Source organism: Anneissia japonica, unplaced genomic scaffold (genome assembly GCF_011630105.1).
Source record: "Anneissia japonica isolate Jap-2015-1 unplaced genomic scaffold, ASM1163010v1 scaffold287930_len349246_cov199, whole genome shotgun sequence".
Classification (NCBI taxonomy): Eukaryota; Metazoa; Echinodermata; class Crinoidea; order Comatulida; family Comatulidae; genus Anneissia; species Anneissia japonica.
Genome location: NW_022717415.1, coordinates 94,705 through 114,466, shown reverse-complemented (window position 1 = coordinate 114,466; position 19,762 = coordinate 94,705). Strand labels below are relative to the sequence as shown.

At 35.1% G+C, this 19,762-nt stretch overlaps 2 protein-coding genes and 1 non-coding gene across 7 annotated transcripts; all 3 read left to right on the top strand.

The window, feature by feature from the left end:
* The first annotated feature begins 18 nt into the window (after window positions 1-18).
* LOC117110229 lies at window positions 19-5,742 on the top strand. 4 transcript variants are annotated; one of them, XM_033252858.1, is made up of 5 exons: window positions 19-129; window positions 1,030-1,076; window positions 2,765-3,109; window positions 3,948-4,172; window positions 5,341-5,742. In XM_033252858.1, exons 1-5 carry the CDS (start codon window positions 113-115, stop codon window positions 5,484-5,486), a joined length of 780 nt encoding a protein of 259 aa, XP_033108749.1. In that variant the 5' UTR covers window positions 19-112; the 3' UTR covers window positions 5,487-5,742. The 4 variants fall into 4 exon arrangements, with proteins under 4 accessions (XP_033108749.1, XP_033108746.1, XP_033108750.1 ...); XM_033252855.1 differs by having other exon boundaries at window positions 35-129; window positions 2,762-3,109; XM_033252859.1 differs by lacking the exon at window positions 19-129 and adding an exon at window positions 631-672.
* Window positions 5,743-7,539: 1,797 nt separating this feature from the next.
* Window positions 7,540-13,476, top strand: LOC117110228. 2 transcript variants are annotated; one of them, XM_033252854.1, is made up of 5 exons: window positions 7,540-7,623; window positions 9,059-9,102; window positions 10,513-10,863; window positions 12,156-12,380; window positions 12,772-13,476. In XM_033252854.1, exons 1-5 carry the CDS (start codon window positions 7,589-7,591, stop codon window positions 12,897-12,899), a joined length of 783 nt encoding a protein of 260 aa, XP_033108745.1. In that variant the 5' UTR covers window positions 7,540-7,588; the 3' UTR covers window positions 12,900-13,476. The 2 variants fall into 2 exon arrangements, with proteins under 2 accessions (XP_033108745.1, XP_033108744.1); XM_033252853.1 differs by lacking the exon at window positions 7,540-7,623 and having other exon boundaries at window positions 8,819-9,102.
* Window positions 13,477-19,372: 5,896 nt separating this feature from the next.
* Trnal-uaa lies at window positions 19,373-19,455 on the top strand. The gene has a single exon. It is a non-coding gene; the product is annotated as a tRNA-Leu (tRNA).
* Window positions 19,456-19,762: the final 307 nt, after the last annotated feature.

Here is a 19,762-nt window from a genome sequence, read left to right as displayed (position 1 = left end):
TCCATCATGTATATACTTTAAAGGCTCATTGTCCAGTAAGTGAAGGTGTGGGTTCGATAGAGTTTTGTGGTTCTTGATCCTCGTGGTCATTACTGTAATTGTGATTGAAGAGATGGGGAAGTGTATGAGGTAGGCCTATGTAGAAGGGCGTATTTCTTAGAAATAGAGAAAAAAAAAATATGAAAAGCGGTGAATGACTTAAGAATGACTTAGGACTTGTTAAGTAATGATGGTTGGGAGGTGATGAGTTAGTTGTCGGGATGTAATCAAGAGAGAAAGACAATTCGTGGACAGCTTTTGTGGGGTGCATGATCAAATGGTGCTCATTTACTTCTAACAACCTACTTTGAACATTCATTCTTCGATACTTTGGATCTGATAATATCATGTGACCATCGCGACAGCAGCTAAACCACATCAAGTACAGTATTTACATGTATTTTATACCGAATTGTTTCATTTATATTTATATATAGATGTTATGTTTAAGTACGCCTCCTATGCGCTTGTTTTATCTCATTGTCGCTACTTTTTGTTTACACTGCTAAACACACGTCCCCATTATCAGAGGATCAAAGGTTAACAAAACAGCTTACCATTGGTTAATACTGTATAAAAAACGCACTGTTGTCACTTAATTTCACGATTTACTTTCACGATGGCTTTCACTAGGTGTACTATACGACTTCACAATTTGGTGGTAACAGTGTAGTGGTAGTAATAGGGCTGAATATATGAAGTAGAGTGTGGGAGAAGGTGCGAGGCGTGCAATTATGGACCAACTGTGGTATGGGGATACCTACAATCTCCATGAACCATGAATCGGAGATTCGATGGGTTCCAATGGTTATGGATAGGTATTGGAGGAGTGGTACTAGTACTAGAAGTTAGTAGTAGAAGGGTTGATGATCATAGAGTGTTGAATGAATACGGTTGGTATTTTTGGTGGTGGTGGTGGTGGTGAAGGTGGTAGTGTTTGTTCAGAAGTAGCTTCACGTCAATCATTTGTTCCCTTACTTTTTTTCTCAGGTTATCGGTATCTGTATTATTCCCAACGGTGTTTGTATTATTTACAGGTAATTCTAAAATGACGTACGTCTTTAGTGTATTTATTCATTCATTCATTCATTTTGACCCTTTAACCCATGCAAAACTTTCTCATCTCATTTCATCTTGTGCCGAAGACCCGGTTCAAATCCGGCCAACGTTGGATTTTACAGCAATTTGAGTCGATCACTCGGCTCCTCGAATAACCCTCGCATGAGATAGGCGAGACAGGGGTATGGGCGCCGTATTATGGCCGCCGTGGCTTCCCAGGGGCCCAGCCGCAAATTCTAATTCCAAATTTTAAAAATTGGAAGAATTACAAAAATAATAACAGGGCCACGAACACGCACATGTCCAACATACACACGTGTTTATGCTCGTTTATGTTCCGTATTAAAGGACCTTAGCATAAAGGCCAGTCCAGGCTATTTATTGATTCATTCATTAATTCGAACAAAAGATTAGTAACAAAAACAAGCAAAGGTTAAAAATGACAGAAAAAATATTGGAAAACATATACATTGGTCAGGATAGCCCAAGAAAACAAATAGCAGGTTTATTTACATTGGGGTCTTGCGAAGTGACGTTATTACATCAGTTTAGACAGACAGACAGACGGAATGCTAAATATGATTTAAAATCAGTAACATGTTAATAATTTTTTTTAAAATAATTTACTAATCTAATTATGTCTCTTGGTATAGAGATGGCTTTTAACAAGTTCTCGAAATAAGGATTTGCTCAGGTTGTTGTTGGTAATCTATTCCATTCCTTAATACTACTGGCATAAAATGTGGAATTTATTAGTTTGGAAGCAAATGGAGCAATATTTACATTGCTTCTCGTGTTATGCCTATTTCTATTAATTCTGTGAAATTCGGTGCTAAGATATGCGGGGACAGTAGCATTAATTATTATGTGTACATAATTCATTTTAATTGCTGTAACTGTCTTCTACATACAAAAAGCCTCGACTTTCCAGTTCTCTTTGCCCAACATGACTTTGGGCCTTCATTTAAAATGAATATAACATGCCTGATCTGCAGTTTGTGTTTGTAGTGAGCACTAATTGATGAATACCATGAGGTGCATCTTTAAAAAAAAAGTAACATTGAACAAAGGAAGAACATAATGTTCTTGAGTTTGTCTAAAAAAGATGCTTGTCGATCGAGAAACTTAATACGACTATCAACTTTTCTTATAAATGATTTAACTATGTCTTCACAGGAAATGTATTGATCAAGCATTATACCAGGATAATTTTTAAAATTTACCCGCTTAATTGGTCTGCCATCATAATTAATCGAGAAGTCAGCCTTTTTAAATTTTTGTTTTGTTCCGAATAGAATTGATTCTGTTTTTGCTACATGCAATGATAATTTGTTGTTTATTAACCAAGTGTTACATGACGTACAGTAATTTCTTTATGAAGTCTACTAGAAATTCCAGATGGATTTTTACCCGATATTAGAAGCACGTCATTTGCATTTAGTAAAACCAAGGAGTTTTATACCTTCTTGGTAAAACCTTACAATCTATACGGTACTAATTGACATGCCGACTGTCAAATTGTAGTTGACAAAAAACAGTTTTATGCCCATATATAGTCATGATTTGTGGTCATAATGTGATGCCATCATGACCATATTTAGGCATGTCAAATGTTTTTTCCCTTTCCTTTGTTATCATCAAATCATCGAATCACTTGTTTTAGTAGTACCACTAGTTCGTACTTACACCGCTCCGCTTGTGGAGGGACCAGGGTGGTTCTATCTTCAACTTGGGAAGAATGCCACGATGTATTTTACATACAGACTGTACACTGGGCGTGTGCTGAATTACGTCACTATCCACCGACTTGAAGGTGACGAGATAGGAGACTTGTTAGAGCAATCAAATGAAGAAAATCCAAATGGTAGATTCAGTATTGATACGTCGACGTCGAATAATTCGTTTACGTTTACAATAACCGACGTCCAACCAAATGATGACGGAGTTATTATGTGTATGGTTAACGATGGTGTCGAAGAAGGGGGCCAGGTGGTCTTACTGGGCATGACATGTACGTATTATGAACTATTATTTACTTCTTGAAAACAAAAATAATCTAGTTTCACAACAACAACAAAAAACAAAAAACTATTAAATATTTAAAACACAGGAAAAAACACTCAACGATGCTCTTTCTCGAGTTCTCATGTCATAATACCTTTCCTCAAGATTCAAGATTCAAAATAACTTTATTGTAAATTTAAGGAAAATTTGAAATGTATGTTCCTCCCGTATTTATCCTTCTCTAGCAAAAGAGAAAACATCTAGCTAGTCATCATTTTAAAACTGCATTCTCATCGGATCCGAACCGTAATTTAGACCTCATTTCCGATGTGCTCTATTCCTGCACACGTGACTGATCTAATTTTCTGATTGATTCGGTAGGCTCTCCGATCCGAAAATTCAGATTTGGTGTGAATGCACCTTTACACCACTTAAACATTTTTGTTTTAATACACACGCATGCCCTCTGCTGTACGCACGACTATGACGTGTAACTTTTTAGAGAGTGATAATAATTTTAAAAAGGGTTCTGTAAAAATGTTTTGTATATTACTTAAAAGAGAGGTTCACAATTTGTTTTTAGAACTGATTTAAGATGGAGCGATGCACATGCGACTTATCATAAATCTAGTTGAGAGCGTCAACTGAATATGCTAAATCAGATCTCAAATTATATGAAATTTGTAAAAAAAAACTTCTTTAAAATATTTATGTAATGACAAACAAATTTGAACATCTTCAAAAAATCGTCTGGACTGATATTGGAATTTAGATATGGTATTTAAAAAGCAACTAAAATTACTATTATTTTCAATAACTTGATTTTGATATTTTTTCCATCTCAGACTGCAACGTGACTAGCTTCGTCAACAACGGCGCAGAGACAACTTGTAAATCAGATTGTCTGCCATATGCAAATGTTAGCATATTGGTTAACTCAGAGTTAGTCGCTTCTGGATCTGGAAGCGCTACCACGTCAGATCTCTCGACCCAAGTATGTATGAATGGTAGTGGAATATGTGTAGCTGATAATGGAATGAATCCAGTGGTTGAAGTACTAGGATGTGATGGTAAATGTTAAGCCGGGCACTCACCACGCATAGAGTACATAGAACTGCAAGAAGTCGGACTCTCGTGGTTTAGTTGGAACGTAATCTTATTTCAAAAAAGCACCGCCACGAAGGGGCGTGTCCTTAGACGAATTCTATTCGAATCCTCTATTCGAAATCTAATAGGGCGCCTCTATCTCGAGGGAGTACTTTTTTAACGTTCCATAGCGTGCATACAAAAATTAAGGCAGTCGGACATCTTGCAATTCTATACTCTTTGCGTTGTCATCAAACTTGCTCATATTGCAATAGCATACAAATTATTAACTTGTGCATAAAAATTATTGAGTTTTAAAAATGTGTACCCTGATTTTAAAACCAAAAAATTATAATTATAATAATAAAACACTTCCAGTTACTGGAAGTGTTTCTATCATTTTTCACTGTAAACTGATGGGTAGACATTTTTTAAATACACTAATTTGTATGTTCAAGATGATAACTTTTATGTTACTTCAAAATGGGCAACTTAATTTCAAAAAATATTTTTTTGATTGTTTTGGTATTTAGCATGGGACAATACATCTTCAATCGCAAGCAACGTTGCCGTTGTAGCGTATAAAATGCATTGACATCAACTCGTCTTGCATGCAATTTGATATCGATCGTACATTCATAGATATAGCACGCAAATATTATATAGTATGTTATTTTCCAATAATATAAATTACTATACCCAGTCTAAAACTTAGTCTTCTTTATCAAGACTTACACAATCCTTCAAAATACTTACTGTCGCGGTTGCGTGATATACGACTAAAACTCTTTTTGGTAGAAAAATAAAGTACGTATTTATAACGTCATTTCGCAACGAAACAACTTGCAACGTCATTTTCTTTCATACTTATCCACAACTGTTTTCTATTTTATGGGCACCTCCATGCTCGTATAAATTCCGAATAATACACAAAAAGTCTAATATGCATATGAACAAAAATACATTTTTAACTTTCTTTTATATTATAATTTTGGAGATTAACCATAGTAGGAAAGCATATTTTTTATTATTATATGCAAATTTTATTGTCCAATTTTAAACTTATTTTAAAAAAATGTTAAAATAAGTAAGTTAATAATTTGAATTTATAATTATTATAAAACTTCTTTCTTTGATTTATTTATTTTCTAGTAATAAAGACTGAAGACCTACTAAGTATCGGCCTAATAGCAGGGTTTACCGTCGGAGTTGTTCTGATCATTGGCTCAGCTATTGCGATTGGTTGTCATTGCCGAAATCGTCGACGACAACAGTGGATGCATACTACGTTGAATTAAATCTTTAAAATGTCAGTAGGCCTCGTTAGTCAATATGTGATTTCATTCCAAAACTAAGAGTGATTATTGTTTCAAATCTAAGCATTCGTCGCCATAACTAATGTATTACTGATTCCGTAAGGCGGCCATCCAAAATTTTCAACATTTTCAAAAGAGTACAAACGCCTTGTTGGGTGGGGGGGGGGTGGTTGTAATGTAATGTAGTTCGATTTATATAGCGCTTTATACCGGAGTCTCAAATCGCTATGGACTAGCTTGTACAGTAACTTTCTTCTCCCCTGTAAGGGTCTCTTCATGTCTGAGCTACCCGGTAAGGTACCAGCTACTCTCATCTGTCCACAACAGGGGCTGTATGGACCAGTACACCGGTGTAACCTCCTACTCATCTCGAAAGATGTATTGGGTTCTTTTAAGTGCACACGAGCCACGTTGTAGCCGAAATTAAAATGATAACTAGGTCATACGATTTATGTTAAATGGCAGGACAATTGTGAATTATGAATTGCTCTGCAGTTATTTCTATTGGGTGTTATTGCCAAAATTGTCGACCACAAAATCATGGCAACATAACACTCTGAAATAATCAGTGGCGTATCTAAGGGTGTCGTGGGGGGGGGGGGCGCCCCCTACCCAGTCGCCCCACCCCCAAAAAAATCACGGTCAATTAGTTAATAATGATCATCGAGTCCCCCACTTTACCTTCGCGCCCACTCATCAGCCCACCCCTCCATTTCAAGACTCCTAGATACGGCGCCACTGGAAATAAGTGCTTTAAAATGCCTTTAGATTTATCTAGAGTAACGTGTCAGTAGGCCTAGTCAAATTATATTAAGTATTTTTATCATATCGCACCGTGAAAGCAAATGTATTATATTCACTACCTCTGTATATGATTAATAAAATGAAAATTAATTTTATTCAAAAACTAAGAATGATTTTTATTCCAAAATCTAGGCTGATACTATTATAATTAACGTAATGTTCTGCTTTTACTCGTAATGTCCGGCATATACATAATGATAATGATGATGATGATGACAATAATGATGACGATGATGATGAAAATATGGATGACGATGATGCTTTTAATATCATTTAACTATAGTAAACATCAAAGGCACGGAGCATGTACAAAATTAAAAGGTGTATTTGCAGTCTAGCCTTAACAGTGTACAGAGGTTCAAGTTCAAGTTCAAATACATTGGAAAGTTCTTCTGAGAAGAAAAGTATAACAAGTGATATGTTGTATAAGGAATACTAAATAGGGAGCTGAAAAGATACCATAAAACCCCGAATTGAAGGTTTTTTTTTGTTTGTTTTTTTTATGCGAACTTTGGATGGACTTCTTTTCGAGATGGGATTTTTTTTCGAGACCACTTTAGTAAAGTAAAGAGGGGGCTTCTTTTCAAAATGAATGCTGTAAGTGTTGTGAATTTGTACAATAAAACAAAAAAAGGCTACTGTAACATCAATCTGTATCATGGAGTGTATGTAACTGGCATTAAATCACCTAATCTACTGTATAAACCAAGCTTGCATTTAATTTATTTTGTTTTCTGAAATTCATGTACAGTGTATGTACTGTACTATCTCGAAAAGAATCCTATGCTATCTTGAAAAGAAGCCCATGGGCTTTTCGGCTTCTTTTCGGGATGGTCTTTTTTTAAGGCTAATTTTGCAAACTAAAGAGGGGGCTTCAATTCGAGATGGGCTTCATCTCGAGATTAAGCCCGCTGGGCTTCAATTTGAGGTTTTACGGTAATCGGACCATATAATAGGATGTGATGTTAATTCGCAGGGCAACTGTGAATTACGAATTTATAACCAATTTGCAAGTCTACTTCTTTTTTGTTTTGTTTTTGGAATCTGTTCAATCAGTCTTTCCTGTTAAACCATGGTAAAGGGCATTTTTGACGACTAAAATGAGGTTATCGTACGTATCCGGCTTATAATTTTATCTCGATTTCGTTTACTTTTAATATTATATGTAATCAATTATCTTGATATATATGATGACTTATGACTTATACGCATATTTACCGTTGGGTGTGAGATAAATTATACAAAATACACGTTGCTGTTACCTTTGATCTTGAATCTAGATGGCACAAAGTGTGATGATGGCTGTCACTACAAGGTACACGACTTTTGGTGTTAAAAAGTAAGTAGGTCTACAGTATGTAGGCCTGGGTATAGGCCTACATTTTGGTAGTAGTTGTTCATTTTAGTAGTTGTGTAATGGCTGGTAATGGAAGGCAGCAACAGCAGTAGTAGTACAACAGGAGCAGAGAAGCGGCCACTCGGGGTGATGTTAACGGAGCGATGGTGGTGCTGTGGTATGGTTGTAAAAGTTGTCCTGGTACTACTGACGTAAATAACCGCACGTGGTGAGTGGCAGTGGTAATAACATACAGCCCCAGGAACAGTAGCAACAGCAACAGCGTGAGCAGAGCAGCAGCGCTAGTAACAGTGGGATAGGGTGATGTTACTGGTAGCGATGGTGCTTCTGTGGTATATCTGTAAAGGCTGTCCTGGTATTAAATTGATATATTGAATAGTCGTAACTGCACATGTTAAGTGGCCGTGTGGCAGTGACAGAAAGCCACAGGAGCGGTAGAAGCAGTAGCAGAAGTAACAGCAGCAACAACAGAAGGAGCAAAGCAGCAGCACTAGTAACAGTGGGGTGGGGATGATGGTACTGGTAGCGATGCTGGTTCTGTGGTATGTCTGTAAAGGCTGTCCTGGTATTACCCGCTCCCTTATGCGAAATCCTTGATGGTAATACAAAAAGTGAACGTGCAAAAGAAATTCAAACAAAATGTATGTACCTTTTTCAAGACTGACATCCTGTCACAGATCTATTTTTATTCACGGACCAAATATCTGGAATGAGCTATATGATAGCCTTTTAAAAATAAATTCGCAAAATTCGATCAAAAATAAATTGAAAGAGATGATTTTAAATACTTTTTAAGGAAAACTTTTCTTGGGAGTCGCCTATGATCGCTGGCACTTTCCGGGGCAGTACACTGTCGGAGATGTCTTGGTGTCTGAGGCGCACGGTATGATTACTATGACGTGATGATCACTGAGGCATTTCCCCTTCCTGGAGGTGCTGGCAATTGTGGACGATCCCAAATTTAAAAATTCAAATGTTGATGTGTTTACTATGTATTCTGTGCGTGTATGTTTTGTATGTTTGGTATTCAAACTGACAAGCCACCGCTTCTTTTGATGCCTATGTAAATAATTTGCAATTTGTAATTTGTTGTGGATTTTTTTCTGAATGAATGTAATTTGTATAATTTGTGTATTGAACTGGTATACTGTAATATTCTTAACCGCACGTGAATACGGCAGTGTGGTAGTGACTGAAAGCCACAGAAGCACGAGCAACAGCAACAGGAGAAACAGAGCAGCAGCACAAGTAGTAGTGGTGGCTGTGGGGTTGGGGGTGATGATGTTAATAGTAGCGATGGTGGTTCTGGTATGGCTATAAACATTGTCCCGTACTGGTATTATAATGTACTGTGTAAAAGTCGTCACACATACTTTCTTACATTTTTCTCCAGGTTATTGGTGTGGGCATTCATAACGGTGTTTCTGTTATGTAAAGGTAAGTTACTACATTTTAGCTTCTATCACAAGGTGATTTTTCAAAATATTGTTAAGTTTTAAGGACAAAAGCTTACAACATGTGCCTGTCTTTATAAAAAAAAAACAATATATTAGTCTCATTAATTAAATTAAATTAATTTATTTATTGCAGTTCAAGATGTAGTCACCATCTTAAACCGGATAATTCATTAATTTTTGATTCACTTTCTTGAGAAATCCCAACAAATTTGACACTAAAAATTAACAATGAGATAACACATAATACTTGGTTATGAAAAATATATTTGAAGAACAATTTAAGAAGAGATTTTTATATTTTTAAAAAGTATAATTAAAACACATCCCCTCTTTTTATTTAACGAAAGAGTGTCTCAGATATGAGAAAATCGAAGTTGAATATAACACTATTGTTTCTTACCTGTTGAATAAATCCATATTTAGTTTGTGGTACCACTCCACTAGCAACAACATTTACAGTAATTCATATTCACAAAACTGGTGCGGTGTCATACATGCACAGTACTATTCTTCATTTTGGCCTAAAATTCTGATTCGTTTAATTATCGGGTATTTTTGTCATTCATTCCTGGGCATTTATAGGTCTAAAATTATTTTTTGTTAAACTATACTTGCTTAATAAAATGACGAATTCATAAATATAACAAAATGCATGTCAGAAACACAGGCGTAATCAAAGATGTGAAGAAGTGGGCACAGTAGTTGCAGATTAGAGGCTCCTAAACATAATAGGTGGCATGAATTTCTGTCAATTGCATGACTACGGTTCATGACCATGGTATCTCATAATACAAACGGCTTTGAAGCTTCCCTGTAAATCTGCATTTACACTAAACCCGAATTCTCGGATCGGAAGGCCTACGGAACCTATCAGAAAATCGACAGTGTGTACGAATAGAGACGCTGGCGTTCATTACATCGAAAACGCGTTCCAAATTTCGAATCGGATCCGATGTGAGTAGCTTAAAGCCGGGCACTCACTGCGTCGTACGACGGTCGTATGGCCGTCGGCTGACTAATTCAACTCCGCTCCTTCTGAGCGTTAGAATACACGACACTGTCTGCTGATTGTTGGTGCCAGACTAAACGGATCTTCATTAAAAACGATCCGTGCGTTTCGCGCGCGTCGTGGCGTTCAGTGTTTTACCATAAAATGCGTCGGCTGACGACCGTCGGACGCAGTGACTGAACTAGCCAACTGTTTCATTTCATTATTAAGATACAAGAATTTTTTTCTGTAATAATAAATTTCAAGAAGGTTACTTGGTTTAAAGAATAAAAAAATAAAAGTTTATTCAAGTGTAGTGAGGAGTAGGGCGAAATGAAATAGTGGTTTTGCCAATGCATATTGTCCATAGCGTCATCATTAACGAAATACTTACTGTTTTAGTACCCCAAGGTCATACTACCACCGCCCCCGTTGTGAAGGGACCAGGTGTCATCATTCTTCACCTAGAAAAGAACGCCACGATAAACTTTACATACGAACTGTCCACTGGTCGTGTTCTGAATTACATCGCTTTCCACCGATTTGAAGATGACGAGATAGGAGAATTGATGGTGCAATCAAATAAAGAAAATCCAAATGGTAGATTCAGTATTGATACGACGTCGATGATGATGAATAATTCATTCACGTTTACAGTCACTGACGTGCAGCAAGAGGACGATGGACTCAGTATATGTATAGTTGATGACGGTGTTGAAAATGGAAGGCTGTTTCTATATCTGGTCGTGTCATGTACGTATCATAAACTTTTTTAAAATTCAGGACGAATTCATAAAAAGAAAATCTTAAGGATGCTTTTGGCGAATTAATGCCGTAAAGGCCTATTTACACCGAGCGCGACAGCGGCACGCGACAGCGGCGCGGGTGCAATCATTTCTTGGCTTGTTCAATTTTGCAGTACATGCTCAGTGACGGATGGCCGGAGTGGAGCAGTTGGTCAGAATATTTTTTGTCGCACGACAGTTTTCGGAAATAGAAAATTATTATTTGATGAGCGACCTTGCGACACGCCTTAAGGCCTGTTTATACTTCAACGATAATAATAATAATAATGATAATAATGATAATAATAATAATAATAATAATAATAATAATAATAATAATAATAATAATAAAGATTTATAAAGCGCACATCTCCACCAATGGTGCTCAAGGCCCAGTGTCAATTACACCACAAAATTAAACAAAATCCATATTAATTCCCAGAAGAATTTCAAGCAAAATCCGTATACCAATCGAATACCCATCGAGGCAGTGTTGCTCCCCATATAAATATGCATAGATACTATAACGATAACGATTAAAAAAAAAGCTAAAAAGCAATTGTTCATATAGAAAATAAAAGAAATAAGAGAAGTTTTGTACACTATAACGATTTATCAGTTGGAAAAACATTAAAATCGTAGTAGTAGCAACGATTTTATCGTTTTCCATGATTATGACGTCATCTGATTTGATTTTTAAAAATATTTTGTTATCGTATACACGATCAATCGTTATCGAATCCTCCTAGTGTAAAAACTCCTCTTATTTCTTTGTTTTTTATATGAACAATCGCTTTTTAGCTTTTTTATCGTTATCGTTATCGTTGAAGTATAAACAGGCCTTTTTATTCTGTCGCGTAGTCGTGTTGCGTTCAGTGAGGATCACCATAAAGAACATATTAATATTTTAATTGGTTATAATTTTTTTTGCCACTGTCGCCTTAATGAAGTTACCTCCCTCCTTCATCCCAGCTCTTTGGTTAATGAAAATAGTAAACATCCTGCAGTGCTAGTCATATTTTGGTCGACATTTATATCGCACATAGTTACACTGTATTGGGCACTCACGTGTCGTATGGCCATCGGCTGACGAATCCAACTCCGTTCCCCGTGAGCGCTACATCATTCTTTGCGTAGTAGACCTACCTGGTTCTGTCAGATTATTTTTGTAGGCTAGTTGTTCTTTGAAATATTTTTGTGATCAGAAAGACGCTTGCCGTTTCAATAGCATGGTATTACTACTATTTCTTTCCACAACAGCCTGCACCGTGACTAGCTTCGTCTACAAGAACCTAGAGACAACTTGTAAATCAGATTGCTACCCGACAGCAAATGTTAGCATATTGGTTAATTCAGTGGTAGTCGCTTCTGGGCTGGGTAGCGCTACCACATTAGATCTCTCGAGTCAAACATGCATGAAAGGCAGTGGTGTATGTGTAGCTGATAATGGAATAGATCCCGTGGCTGAATTAAAGGAATGCGAAGGTAAACAAAAATGCAATTTTTACTTACTTCGACATAAAGACACGACACCTTGCTTCCTTGTCACTTGTCCTTGTGTTGATTGCTAACGTACACATATCAAAACGAACATTTGTGTCAAAGTTACCATGATATCACTAAATAATATGCTTACGTCTGACAAACTATTTACACACAATGATTGTCATTTTCTTTGTTTTATGTTATTCGACCTTTCTGCACGGTGACCTTTGGCCTATAATTTGTAAAATAATTTTATATATATTTTATTAGCTCATTAGCATATTAACTTTATTGACTTTATGCTGGAGATCACCACAATGTTTATGTATTTTTATAAATAAAGCAGTATTTTAAATAATAGTAATCAACTTTCTTTGATTTATTTTTCTAGTGATGAAGTCCGTGCGTATTGGCCTAATTGTAGGGATCACTGTGGGAGTTGCGGTCATCGGCTCTGCTATTGCTTTCGTGTTTTACTACCGAAGTGGTCGACGAAAACTAGCTTATCGAGTACTTTGATAAGCCACTTTCAAAGTACTTGATAATCAAATGTTAACTCTTGTCCCACAAAACGCACATGTATTTACGCTGTCGTGTTGTGTGTGGGACCTACCAATGCCCAAAGGGTGGGGCTAGCGGAATCTTTCATGTACAGTACTGTTCAAAATACAAGACATGAGTATGTTTCATACCCTCTTATGTCAAACGATATTGGCAGATCCTAAGATTGTTTTAAATATGCTTATATTATTATTATTATTATTATTATTATTATTATTATTATTATTATTATTTTTATTATTATTATTATTATTATTATTATCATTATTATTATTATTATTACTGTATGGTTTACTCATATTTCACTATCTATTCAGCAAGTGGGATGTTGTTGACGTGTCGATAGGATTTTGAACAAGATAAATATGAAAAATGAATGACAATATACAATGCCAAATCATAGTCTGATGATAAGGATGGGGATGATGATGACCACGGTAGTGATAATGACCATATAGGCCTACCTTATGTTGTAAGGTATTTATTAGAAATAAGCGCCCTAGCTCGAAAACGCCTCCTTAAATAAAAGCCCCATCAAGACCGTATAAGAGACAGTAGTAATAGTGACGATCACACTACTTAATGTATATGTTACCATGACAACCTATACGTGACTAACTAATCTACCATATATTGTTGGTTTTGATTAATGATAACTATTAAGAAAACTATTTTTTTAGACTGACTGCAATTTGTTGAACTGTATGCAGATTACACGATGGCGTGTATTTCAATACTTGGAGTATGTATTATACTTTCGTATGCAGATTTTGTATTCAATAGCTGGAAAAGGTTACTGTCATTCATTAGGCGGATATAAAGTCTAAGTCACTGATATTATTGAAGCTTCAACAATATAAGATGAAGGATACCATTTAATTAGGTCTTAATCTTTCAGGTCCGTCTGTAATCATGGTAAGTTATCTTGAAAATCCAACTCAGTTATCGAGATAAAATCATACGATCGAAGCCCGAAAATATTTTTGTATTAATATTATCGATTGCTGATACCACACCCTTTGCCAATTTGTGGATTATGTTTGGTGTTGGATATTTGGGGAAACTGTGTGCAAAATCAATCTATTTTTTAATTACACGGCTTCTGAAATTTCAAAGGGGTGTGTATTGTTACTCAGTCTCGATCGCTACTGGATGGTGAAGAAACATTTAAAATACAAAGCGTTTATGACACACCGGAAGGCTAGGATCTTGTCTGCAGTGGTTGTTCTTTATTTTTCCTTATTTTACGGAATAAATGTTTTCTTCTGGAGGTTAATATCAACTGATGAGATACATTATACAGAAGAATGTTTTTTTACCTGCAGATGAGGTCCTAATATTTAATATTGTGGGAACCTTTGTTGAGTTTCTACTAATATTGGTTCTCCTCATATACTTCAACATTAATGTCTTCAAAGTAGTTGCCGACTGGTCGACTGGTAAATCTCTTCAAAGAGACATTCAATCAAGGTTGAAAGAAACCAAAACTAAACGAGCAATGCATATGAAGTGTACAAAATCCTCAGTGATGTCACACAGGAAGAATGGGGGAATTCGGGTTTTCCGAGGTACTCAACGAAACGAGATACAAGAAGCTGCCACCATGCTAGGTGCAATCGTTTCGTGGTTCCTTATCTGCTACACTCCATATTATATCGTTCTTACAATTCGCAAACTGGGGACCATGAAGATAAACAACTTTATTTTGACAAGCGTGGACTATTTTTGGTGTTTTAATTCGTGCTTAAACCCAATATTGTACACTGTGACTAATGAACACTTCCGAAGAAACTTTATTGAAATTTTGAGTTGTGGAGAAAGGGGCAAGCAGAATAAGCATCTTCAGAAAGCCTCGAATTCTGCCACGTCAACACTATCAACTTTTTGTTGTATGTATATATTTGTACTTTTATTAATCGTTGCTTTTCTTTATTTTACAAAATTCAACACTTCTATAAAGTTAAGGTTTGCTTTATTTGTTGTCTGTTTTCATGCTACTAATTTTTTCCCAAGGTTATATTTGACCTGTGTTACTACATTTTGTGGAATTACGATGTTTGGAAAGAAATAAAACATGCAGTGTATGTACATTCAGAAAACAGCTTTGAATGTTTTTATATTTAGAAAAATTGCCCAAAGTGATTTTACTAATATTTTATCAAATATGCCTTGCAGCTAGCCCTAAATTGTACAAGTGGAAATCCAATTATTTATGACTGATATAAGTATATGTTCTCTCAATGTTCGTGGATTGCGAGAGCACATTAAGAGACATACAGTCTTTAGCTGGTTTCGTGATCAGCCTTACTCAATTTTTCTGCTTCAAGATTCGCACTGCACAAAAGCTGTAGAGAGATCTTGGAAAAATGAATGGGGCTATTCCATCTATCACAGCTTTGGTACGTCAAATTCAAAAGGTGTATGTATACTTCTAAAATCAAATTTAACCTGTAAAATGAAAGATATTTACTCGGATGATAATGGTTGTGTACTCATCCTTAATATTGTAATCAATGAGAAACCCTTGACATTGGTGGCCCGAATATTGACAATGACATCTTTTTCTCTACACTGATATATAAAATTATTGAGGTTGCAAAATATCCTCTTGTTATAGGTGGAGACACAATTTTAGATTGTAATTTAGATAAATTAAACGGAAATGGCCAAACCCACCCTAAATGCGCAACCAAAATTAAAAATATGATGGAAATTCTGGAATTAGTTGACATTTGGCGCACAATTAGTGGAAACAAGAAACAATTCACTTGGAAATCAAATCACTCTCCTCCAATACGGTGTAGACTTGATTATTTCATTGTATTACAGGACCTTCGGCCATATATTAATATAAAATCTATTGAAATATCACCAGGTTTTAAAAGCGATCACTCTCTTGTCTCCCTGCCGATTCAGAGCTCCAACCTTCCCCGGGGACCGGGTCTCTGGAAAATGAACGTACAGTATTTAAAAAATGAAAGTTATATCCAATCGATTAAAAGGGTCATGGCGGAGACCGAAACGGAATGCAATTCTGCAAATTTTAACCAAAATTTAACATGGGAGATGATAAAATTTAAAGTACGGGAGAAGTCAATTCAATTTTCAAAAGAATTTAACAAACAACAGAAACAGAAATTAACCCAACTTAATTCATAATTAAAGGAACTTACAAACCAAAATACAAATGAAATTGAGATTATTAATGAAATTACGGCCAAACAAAAAGAAATAAATGATATTTATGATCGCAAAGCAAAAGGCTCTATGATTCGATCACATGCCAGATGGATAGAATCTGGTGAAAAATGCACTAAGTATTTTTTTAATTTAGAGCGAAGAAATTACAATAAAAAGAACATAACAAAACTTAGAATGGAGAGTAAAGAAATAACAGATCCAAAAGAAATTTTAAATGAGGAGAAACTTTTTTTGAACAACTTTATACTGAAAGTGATAATAATAGTGATTTGGATATGATTGGATTTATGAATACAGTCCAGAATGATAAAATCCAACTAAATCTCTCAGAAAAATGTAATTCGAATATATTAGAAGTAGAATATAAAGAAGCCATTCAGTCAATGGAGAATAACAAAACCCCGGGTACAGATGGTCTGCCGGTAGAATTTTATAAACATTTCTGGTGCGACATAAAAAAAAAATCCTTAGTAAGTTCCTTTCTATATTTAAAAAAAATAGGCAAGTTGTCAACATCTCAACGTAGAGGTGTGATATCATTAATCCTAAAAGAAGGTAAAGATCGACATTACCTAAAAAATTGGCGGCCAATATCTTTGCTTAATGTAGATTACAAAATTTTAGCCAAAATAATTGCCACACGTATGAAAGAAGCATTGCCAAGCGTAATTAATTCCGACCAAACTGGGTTTCTGAAGGGTCGTTACATCGGGGAAAATATCAGATTAGTACTTGACGTAATTAAAAATGCAAAAGATAAGTGTCTGAATAACCTGCTTTTATTTGTAGATTTCGAAAAAGCTTTTGATCGTTTGAATTGGAAATTTGTTGAAAAAGCACTGGACAAATTGGCTTTGGTGAGGCTATTAAAAGATGGTTCACAGTAATGTATAATGATATCTCTAGTTGCGTAATTAACAATGGTTTCACCTGCAATTATTTTAACCTATCAAGAGGGCTAAGACAGGGCTACCCGCTATCCCCTTATCTATTTATATTATCAGCAGAGATTTTGGGTCTGTCAGTTAGACAAGACAAGTGTTTCAAAGGCATCACATTTAAAGGTATTGATATCAGAATAAACCAGTTAGCAGATGATACAGTGTTTTTTTAAAAAGATGAACAAACGCTTAATACGGCAATAGAGATTCTTGATAAGTTTAGTAAATTTTCCGGTCTTCGTGTAAATTTTGACAAAAGTAACGTTCTTAGAATTGGCTCCTTTAATTATACCAACATTAAAGTCGAATGTAACAAAAATATTAATTGGACGGATGGGCCTATAAAATACCTGGGAGTACACGTTTCTGGCAACAGTGATCAATTATTTGGACTAAATTTTGAAAGAAAATTAGACAGAATAGACAATGTTCTTAGAACATGGAAAATACGAAATCTATCCTTAATTGGAAAAGTTCTAATAGTAAAGTCTTTGGCTTTACCGATTTTATCGTATAACTTTTCAAATCTACCAATACCCTCTACAGAATTTATCAACAGAGTACAAAATATGTATTTGCCTTCCTTTGGGATGGAAAACCGGATAAATTAAGAAGAAAAACTTTATACAATAAGTTGGATAAAGGAGGTTTAAAGATGCCACATATACTAAGCTATATATATTCTCTCATAGGTTGCTGGATTAAGCGCTACCTTGATGAAAGTGATGCAAAGTGGAAAACCTTCTTTACCTCTGAATTACAATCTATCGGTGGAAGAAATATCTTCACATGCAATTTTTCTAATACGTCCGGTATTCTTAACCAATTATCTGGATTCTATAAAGATGTATTATCAGCCTGGAGTGAATATCACTTTTTACCTAACCCGGATACTGCAAATGAGATTTGCAGTCAAGTTTTATGGAATAATTGTTGTTTTGTTTATAGAACTTTTAAAATTCAGAGTCACTGGTGGAATGCTGGTATTCGCACAATAAAAGTTATAACAAATAGCGAGGGGTCTTTCCTTCTACAAAATGAGTTAAAATCCAAGTATCAAATTAAAATTGATTTTCTTCTGTATAATGCAATCCGGCATTCTGTCCCAACGACTTGGAGAATTAAACTCAAAGAAAATCCGAAAATAACTAATGAATGCGTTGATATTTATAAGTCTTAATCTGTTTAAAAAAACTTGTAACAACGTGTATCATGCCATTGTGGAGCGTATTGGTACTGATGTAAGTGAAATAGAACAAAAGTGGTCAGATATGGGTAAATTGAACATCAAAAAAATATTCTGTGTACTTCACAAACTGGCAATCGACAATAAAATTGAAGTTTTTCAAATTAAATTTATGCATAGAATCGTTTTCACCAATGTAAAATTGTTTAAGATTGGTCTGGTAAAGTCTGAACTATGCTCTTTCTGTAATAAGGAAAAAGATCATCTCTTACACATGTTTGTTGAGTGTAGAATCAGTCTTTCTTTGTGGGAAACTACTAAAGATTTTATCTTTAATGAAACTAGTACAGTAATTAATTTTTACACAAAAAGTATCTGCTTTGGAGAGCCTAATTTAAAACCGATTGTTAATTCTTTCATATTGTTCACTAAATATTATATCTATAGCTGTAAATTACAAAATATAATTCCTCATTTCAAGGATCTAAAAATCAGACTAGAAAAATATAAAGATGTGCTCAGACTCTTGAATTGAATCTCCCTACTGTATTGTAAACTCAATGACATGCTTATTATTATTCCTTCTGTTTTGTTATTGTTGTTGTTGGTATTATTGTTGCCATTATTATCAATGACAACAATGATGATAACAATAATAATAATAATTTGTTTTTCTTGTACAATTGTATTGTATTATATTGTTATGTCTATTTTTTATTAAGGCTTTTTTAATGTTATTTTTTCTGTTCAATGTTATGAATGTATTATGCATGAAAGAAATAAATAAATTTAAAAAAAACACTAAAACAGCATTAACGCGGCATGTGCAAACAACACAATAGAAATTGGGGCAAAACACTTTTAATTGCGTTCGCTTATGGAACTTCCATTGATTTTGATCAAACATGGAGAAAACATAAAGTAAAAAAGAATGTCAATAGGTAAAACAATGCCAGTGTGACCTTAATCTATGAGTCTCACGTTTTTCTTTTGGTATTGGCAGATATAGTAAAGTTATGACGTTAAACAATGGTCTCGACTTAAAACTTTGCTGCTACTGTACTTTAATTTATACAAACCAAACTGCATACAAAAACCATACCACCAGGGTGGCCGAGTGGTTAAGGCGTTGGACTTAAGTTCCAATGGACGTATGTCCGCATGGGTTCGAACCCCATCCCTGGTATCTTTCTTTTAACTAATTTCTATATCCTTTCTCGTTATATACTGCCTTTTAAAGCTTTGTAGGTCTCAAATTATGGCCAATGACGAACTCAACTCGTCTACGTACATGTTCCTTGTAACTGGAATTTTTAGGTTTCACCGACCAAAATTTTCCAAAAAATTGGGTCGGCATTTTTTTTTTTTTTTTTTTTTTTTTTTTTTGAAATTTTGAAAGAACAAATATGAGAAATACCACTTCCGAAATTAACATTTAGAACATAAAATCTACAACAGACATGTATTTTTTTTTAATCAAAATCGGGCCATAC

Bases quoted from the DNA above. Each gene is read 5' to 3' on its own strand.
- LOC117110228 (XM_033252853.1), top strand. From the start codon at position 8,976: ATGGCTATAAACATTGTCCCGTACTGGTATTATAATGTACTGTGTAAA. The intron at 9,103-10,512 runs GTAAGTTACTAC...TTACTGTTTTAG, and splicing joins GGTGTTTCTGTTATGTAAAG to TACCCCAAGGTCATACTACC. The intron at 10,864-12,155 runs GTACGTATCATA...TTTCCACAACAG, and splicing joins TCTATATCTGGTCGTGTCAT to CCTGCACCGTGACTAGCTTC.
- LOC117110229 (XM_033252855.1), top strand. The intron at 3,110-3,947 runs GTACGTATTATG...TTTCCATCTCAG, and splicing joins GGTCTTACTGGGCATGACAT to ACTGCAACGTGACTAGCTTC. The intron at 4,173-5,340 runs GTAAATGTTAAG...TTTATTTTCTAG, and splicing joins TGAAGTACTAGGATGTGATG to TAATAAAGACTGAAGACCTA.